Source organism: Chiloscyllium plagiosum, chromosome 7, assembly GCF_004010195.1.
Source record: "Chiloscyllium plagiosum isolate BGI_BamShark_2017 chromosome 7, ASM401019v2, whole genome shotgun sequence".
NCBI classification, from domain to species: Eukaryota; Metazoa; Chordata; class Chondrichthyes; order Orectolobiformes; family Hemiscylliidae; genus Chiloscyllium; species Chiloscyllium plagiosum.
Window position 1 is genome coordinate 101,071,603 of NC_057716.1, and position 8,065 is coordinate 101,079,667.

At 40.7% G+C, this 8,065-nt stretch overlaps 1 protein-coding gene across 2 annotated transcripts in view; it reads left to right on the forward strand.

Moving 5' to 3' along the window:
* hspbap1 (hspb associated protein 1) overlaps positions 1-8,065 on the forward strand; it is an 82,689-nt gene that overhangs the window by 43,886 nt on the left and 30,738 nt on the right. For both annotated transcript variants that reach the window (XM_043694265.1, XM_043694264.1), the window contains exon 5: positions 3,627-3,798. In XM_043694265.1, the coding sequence (XP_043550200.1) occupies positions 3,627-3,798 (172 nt within the window). The remainder of the gene's footprint in view (positions 1-3,626; positions 3,799-8,065) is intronic.

Consider the following 8,065-nt stretch of genomic DNA (forward strand, 5'->3'; position numbering starts at 1 on the left):
CAGCGGATGCAATAGATGATGTGTGTGGAGGTGCAGGTGAATTTGTGGCGGATATGGAAGTATCCCTTGGGGCCTTGGAGGGAAGTAAGGGGGGAGGTATGGGCGCAAGTTTTGCATTTCTTGTGGTTGCAGGGGAAGGTGCCGGGAGTGGAGGTTGGGTTGGTGGGGGTAAAGACCACTCCCTCCTTGACTCCCTCGTCAGGTTGATTCTCCTGTTCCTTGGATGCTGCCTGACCTGCTGCGCTTTTCCAGCAACACGTTTTCAGCACCAGTCGATGAAGGTAAGCATGCCGGTACAGCAGGTAGTGAAGAAGGCTAATAGCATGCTGGCCTTCATAACAAGAGGGATTGATTATAGAAGCAAAGAGGTTCTTCTGCAGCTGTACAGGTCCCTGGTGAGACCACACCTGGAGTACTGTGTGCAGTTCTGGTCTCCAAATTTGAGGAAAGACATTCTGGCTATTGAGGGAGTGCAGCGAAGGCTCACTAGGTCAATCCTGGAATGGCGGGATTACCTTACATTGAAAGACTGGAGCGACTGGGCTTGTATACCCTTGAGTTTCAAAGACTGAGCGGGGATATGATTGAGAGGTATGAGATTATTAAAGGATTGGACACTCTGGAGGCAGGAAACACGTTACCGCTGATGGGTGAGTGCCGAACCAGAGGACACAGCTTAAAAATATGGGGTAAACCATTTAGGACAGAGATGAGGAGAAACTTCTTCACCCAGAGAGTGGTGGCTGTGTGGAATGCTCTGCCCCAGAGGGCAGTGGAGGCCCAGTCTCTGGATTCATCTAAGAAAGAGTTGGATAGAGCTCTCAAAGATAGTGAAATCAAGGGTTATGGAGATAAGGCAGGAACAGAATACTGATTAAGGATGATCAGCCATGATCATATTGAATGGTGGTGCAGGCTCGAAGGGCAGAAAGGCCTACTCCTGCACCTACTGTCTATTGTCTTTACATGCATACAGATGCAGGCTCACAAAGAAATGGATTTATCGGTAGGGAAATAAAACTGTGAAACAAAGTGCAGCAATTCCTTCCACAGTTATTGTTTTTTTTAGTTTAGTCTCTAGTCAAAAATACTGAACATAAGCGATAGGATTAACAAACGTCCATCAGTTTTGTAACTTTTCATTGACCCTGATCTCAACAGATTCTTGTGTGATGAAAAGCTTCCTGACATCACTCCTGAGCAGCTAATTTTAAGTGAATGCTCCCATCTCCTGTATTCCTGTACCTGAGGAAATAATTTCTCTCTACTCTGTGAAATCCTTTTCATCATCTTGATGATATCTGCCCATCCGGGGAAATGATAGACTGTGCCCTAGGTGTATGTCACTTCCATAATTATCATTTTTGTTTGTGGTTGTAGAAGCTGGTTTGTGAGCAAATCACCTTAAATACCTCAATTTAGATATTCCCTTAGTTTTTCCATGCTCAAGGGAATACATATTTCTGAACATTGTTAATTGATCACAATTACTATGTTAGAAATTCATGAAAGTGGATGCTACAGGAATAGAATTTAGAGCTTTATGACAAATTTTGATGCAAGTTTTTCCGAACTCAGTTGAGGGAACATTTTGCTTTGTTAGGTGAGAAGACTGTGTTCCATTGCAGATTTAACTAAGTTGCATATTTTTTGCATGATTTTTTCAATTTTTCCAGAGCTTTAATATCTCCTTTTCAAAATTTGGAATCTGTTTCAACTTTAAATGTTTTGAACGAGTAAATGACTGGACCTCTTGAGGAAGCTTTGGCCATATCCATAGGCATGTTGAAGATACATCTGGAGTGCTGTTATTATGCAACATGTCTGTTATTTGCTCTGTTCAAAAGGGATGGTTAATTGAGTTCTGGTTAAACAAAAACAGGGTAAACGTTGGACTGTGATCTAAACAAAAGTCTTCTGTTGTTTGCTTAGAGGAGCTGGCCCGGTCTAGCTTTGAAAGGTGACTTTGAAGTCAGATAGAGATCATTTGTTAAAGGTTTGAAATCATGTGGTGAATGAAATGAAGCCTTTGCTGCACATCACAGGAACATCTCCACTATCTACTAGACCTATCCCTTGCGCCAAGTCTCAAATGAGGTTTTGGCAGTAATCCACCGGATTTGTTCAGTTCTAGGTCTATGACTGAGTTTCAGTATCACTCCCACAGCACACATGTTTACTGAACTGCAGTAACTGAGGCAAGAGGAGAAAGTCTGGATATATTTTGAGCTGCAGATATTTATCATTTAGTGTGTTTCCAATTCTTGTTTGCTTCATATTGCCTTCATTTTAAGAGGTTGAAATAATTGGAGTGAAGTACATCTTAACATTGCATTTTGAACCCCTCTGACAACCTATTAAGCCATCTCTTTCAATCATCCTGTGTCCTCACCAAGATATTTTCTTCCCAGATGCTCTGGTGTTAATGCCATTGCCTAGCTGAATAGTTGGTCATGTGTCTATTGCTACCTCGATCACAACAATATGCCTTCATTTAAAAAAAATGTTGATTTACTGAACTCGTGGATCTTGGAATATTAATTCCTTTACTGTAAAGGCAGTTTACTGAAAATCAACAGCTTTTAGCAATTATCCCTTCAGCCTGTGACAGGTTGGTGCACTGGTTTCGAAAGTTGTCTATTCACTGCTGAGACCTGGATTTAACTACAGCCAAGACTAATTTGCTAAATGTTTCATTTATCTCGTTTTCATTAAGTGAAATGTGCTTAGGGCATCCTTAAGTCATAAAATGGTAAGCATGGAACCACAGCACAAGATTACAGTAATTTGACTCTTAGTTTGTCAATCATACTCAATGATAGTAAGGTATATTAGGTGACCAGAATATCATTGAAACTGCTGAGGCTTTGGCTTCAGAACAAGAAGCAATAATTTATTCTAAGCAATACCTGAGCTGTAAGTCTTTGCTAACAGTAGATGCTCAAGTATAAAAACAATGTAAGAACGCAAGTGGGATCTGGAATAGAGCATATAGCCTCTCCAGCCTGCTCTACCATTCAATATCATTGCAGTTGATCATTTGCCTCAGCTGCACTTCTTGCGTGCTCCCCATCTCCTTCTATTTCCTCAGCGATCAAAAAATATATCAGCCTTGAACATACTGAATGCTGGAGCATCTACAGCTCTCTGACTAGATGACTGTAAAGATTTACAACCATCTCACTAGCCAGAATATATGGCTGAAAATTTATTTTATCTAAGCTTGTTTTACTCCTTAAAGAAATAGAATAAGACATTTAAGTGAATATTTTGATACCGATATGGGGTAAAATGCTTGAGCAGCTGAAACTTTGTTATTGGAAACAGCAGCCCAAAGATTCAGCGGTATCATTCCTTTTGCCCTGCCTCTTAAATTGCCAATATGCTGCTACAGATGGGTGCCAGATAGATATCAGGTGCCTGTAGTGTGAATGGGAACACAATTGGGTGGCTATCCTATTGTCAGTGAGGCACTGGCTTGGGTTGAGTTTGTAACCAGCTGCAGAATATATATGGCTTTGAGAGATAGGGTGGTAAGCCTGAAAGAAAAAAAATCTTTTAAGTCTTACACACAAATGTTTTCTCATTGAAATAATTAAGGAAACTTCTCAACAATACATTTGCAGAAAGAGATGGCATCTTTTCCCCCCAGAAGACACAGCCTCCCTGTATCCCACTCGTATTCCTTATGAGGAGTCTAGTGTATTTAGCAGTGTGAACGTGGTCAACCCTGATTTGGAGCACTTCCCTCGATTTCATGGAGCTAAACCGCATGTTGTGACATTGCATCCAGGAGAGGTAAGATTGTGCATGTTGCCTGGGCATGGGATTAAAGGAATCGGGTGTAAGACATTTGACCTCTTAGATATGCTCTGTTATTCAATTCATTCATTACTAATCAGTGTTAAATTTCAGGATGTTGGACGATTGTGAAAGGTGCATTGCAGTGTATGTCACTGGCTCTTTACAGCTATGCTATAAATAGAACTTTCAATTATATTAAGTATGGGAATGGTACTGCAAAACCCAGTAACTGCTGGAGAAACTCAGCAAGTCTCCCAGAATCAAAGAGTCAGATTGCTCTCAAAATGTTAACTCTGTTTCTTGCTGCACAGAGGCTGCCAGAGCAGCTCAATCCCTCTAGCACTTCTGCTTTTAATCATGTTGTTCCTTATCACTCAAGCAGAACATCTGTCTGACGTTTACAATGGATTTGACCGATGTGAGCTTCAATCAGTTCCATCATCACAACAACCACTTTTCCCTTTTATTAACATTACTTGGCCTCAGTTCCACATCCGCTGAAACCCGTTGTTCATGTCTTTGTTACTTCTATAATATTCTGGTGTTCGACCAGCTGTCCTCCTGGCTTCCATCCTCCATTAACTCAACCTCATGACGAGCTCTATCCATATCTAACTTGGACCAAATCTGTGTTTCTGGATCAATAGACTTTTGTGAGCAGGTGTGGGTTTTTAAGCCTTAAAAAAAAGTATCTACTTGACCATTGAAATTAAACAGCCTTGGATTTAGATCATTTTGATAGATAAGTGTAAAACATTTTGACACTATATATTAGATGCTGTGCTGTAATGTAGATGTGTTTTTAATACAGTAATTCATCATGAGTTCTTCATACAAATAAAACACAAAGCCATTTGAAGTGAAATCATGAGTAGGTCATTCAACCCTTCAGCCTGCTTCACTAGAGAAAAAGATCATTGCTGATCTGATGTGGTCATAACTCCCAATTTTCTGCTTGTCCTTCATAACCCTTTGTTTCTCATTTCAATCAAAAATCTGTCTAACTCAGGCTTGTATATATTCATTAATTCAGCCTACACTTCTCAGCAGGATAGAGAATTGCGAGCAATAACAGCCTTTTGAGAGAAGTTTCTCCTGTCCTCAATTTTAACAATAAATGGCCCTTATGTTAACCACTGTTGTGTAAGTGTTGCACTGTAAAACTTTTTTCGACTGAAGAAAGTGCCATAAAACATAAACATTTTTAAAAGAAAATCTGTCAGTCACAGCCTGATTGCTTAAGCATCTGACTGCTTAAAGAAGACTTACTTTGGAAAGTTAAGAAAATCTTTGCACTTATTCATCTCCATGACAACAATTATGCTGTGGAATAGAAATAGTACACTGTTGAGCTATGTTACTTTCTGGAAATATAGCTGTTAGCTTTTGAATGACAGCTATAGACATTATGAATGCTAAACTGGGTTTCAAAACTACTAATAGCGTCAGCTAAGCAGATGATCTGTTGATCCAAGAACCATTGACACATTTAAGGGGCTGCAGCAATAAAAATGTATCTTTTTTAATGTCATTTCTATTTTGCTTGCTTAAAGGATAACAGTTTTTGATTTGAATATTTTTCCCAGTATTAATGATAATTTGAATTAAAGGTATTCTAAGATTATTAGAGGAGTTTTTTCCAATTATTCAATGACAATCCCATTGCTATTGCATGGCTCCTGAGCAATGTACATTGTTCCAATTGGGTGAGTGGTTATCAAGGATCTATGAGGGTGCATACAGATGGCATGGGATATCAGAGAGCATTTGGTGGTTTGGGAGAATTGTGGAGGATTACAGTAGTATGGGGTTTCTGAGAGGCATGAAATTGCCTTGCACCTGTAAGGAGGCACGGCAAGGAGTGATATGGAAGATCTGAGGAGGCATAAGAAAATGATAGAATATCCTGAGGGGACATGAGTTGGATTGAGAGACCAGAGGGTGTATGAGGTCACATGGAGGTTACAAAGGCATCCTGAGAAAATGACGTGTGATTTTGGGGGCATGAGGTACAATGGAGCTCATAGGGATGAGGACTATATGGGCTGAGGTTTATGGACTTTTAAGCAATGTTGCCAGTTGAGCCAGTGAGTTAGATAACCAAGCCTCCTGACCTACAGCCCTTACAAACTCCATCACAATTAGCACAGCAAAACCAATCCCAGGCAATATTAGACTTGTGTTGGGTGTGCGTTTTAGAAGGTGGAAAGTGTGCAGATCTGCTTTTCCTCAATGTAAAGGAAAATCAAGTCCTAAATCTTGATGCAATGTTGCGAGTTCGACCAAATTTGGCAACTCCCATCGATATTGCACCACATGGTGCCCTTACTCATTGAGCCCAGAATTTATAGTGCAGTTAAATAATCTTGTCACAGTTTTGCCTTGTTCTTTATCTGATGTTGGTTTAAAGACCACAGTAATCTCCAGCATCTTGATTTATTGCAGCTTTGAATGCTGTTGGCTTATTCAGAATTGGGGTCAATTACAAGAAATACACAAGATTTTGGTAAAAAAGAATCCATTGTCTACATTTTTTTAATAGTTCTAAAATAGGTCAAGACTGGGCCAATGAAAAGCAGAAGTTTAAAGTGGTATATTTATGGCTGGATGATTTTTATATGTTTGAATATTCTCGCTTTGTAATGCATTTATCATCGCTTAGACAGAGACATCTGTGAACTGTGCTATGACCTTGGCATGGCAACAAAGACCCTAAATATTTCCTAGTGGAAACAAAACAGCTTAAACATTTGACATGCTCTAAGAGTATATATACTGCTTCAGCACGAGGCAGTCTTTTTTAAACGCTTATGCTGAAATCAACTGAGAAAAATCAGTTTCCTTGCATGAATCTCATCATGAGCCTTCCCTGTGTCAACTATTGGAATATGGTGTGTGCATAACTAATGATAGCTTAGAGTTTTGAACACTGGCATCCAACCAAATAGATGAGAGCTCAAACCTTGGAGTGGAATTATTGAATTTGTTTTATTTAGTTGGCTTTTGTAAATTTCTGAGAAAGTTAATTGATACAATTAACAAAGTGATCAGGATTTTAAAAGGATGAAATTATGAGCATTTGTCCTCAATCCTTTGAAACTTACAACAATACCAAGATGCCACATGCGCATAGTTAAACACACAAAGCTAAACTTTTCAATCCTGTACAAGGTGTGCTGTTGAAACATTTGCAGATGAAAATCAATTGGAAATCACTACATTGACAGGAAATTTTTATACTTAGCGAGTTTTGAGAAGATTTGTTGCTCAGGCTGATGTTCTGGATGTAGGTTTGCTCGCTGAGCTGAAAGGTGCGTTTCCAGACATTTCATCACCCTCCTAGGTAACATCTTCAGTGGGCCTCTGGGCGAAGCACTGCTGATACTTCCTGGTTTCTATTAAATGTTTGGGTATCTTTGGATTGGTGATTTCATTTCCTTTTTTTCTCAGGGGGTGGTAGATGAGGTCTAACTCTATGTATTTTTTGATACAGTTCCGGTTGGAATGCCATGCTTCTAGAAATTCTCATGCGTGTCTTCCGCCATTAAACTGGCACCACCCCCTCACCCGTTCCTCCGCTATACCAATGACTGTATCGGTGCCGCCTTGTACTCTCATGAGGTGCTTGAACAGTTCGTCAGCTTTACCAACACCTTCCATTCTAACCACAAATTCACCTGGACCATCTTGGCAATCTCCCTCCCCTTCCTGTACCTTTCCATCACCGTCTTTGGCGATTGACTAATCACAGTTTAGATTAGAGTGGTGCTGAAAAGCACAGCAGTTCAGGCAGCATCTGAGGAGCAGTGGGTGGCATGGTGGCACAGTGGTTAGCACTGTTGCCTCACAGCGCCAGAGACCCGGATTCAATTCCCGCCTCAGGCAACTGACTGTGTGGAGTTTGCACGTTCTCCCCGTGTCTGCGTGGGTTTCCTCCGGGTGCTCCGGTTTCCTCCCACAGTCCAAAGATGTGCAGGGTCAGGTGAATTGGCCATACTAAATTGCCCGTAGTGTTCGGTAAGGGGTAAATGTAGGGGTATGGGTGAGTTCGCTTCGGCGGATCGGTGTGGACTTGTTGGGCCGAAGGGCCTGTTTCCACACTGTAATGTAATCTGTAATGTAATCTGTAATCAGTAAAATCGATGTTTCAGGCAAAAGCCCTTCATCAGGAATACAGGCAGAGTGCCTGAAGGGTGGAAAGATAAATGAGAGGAGGGTGGGGATGGGGAGAAAGTAGCATAGAGTACAGTAGGTGAGTGGG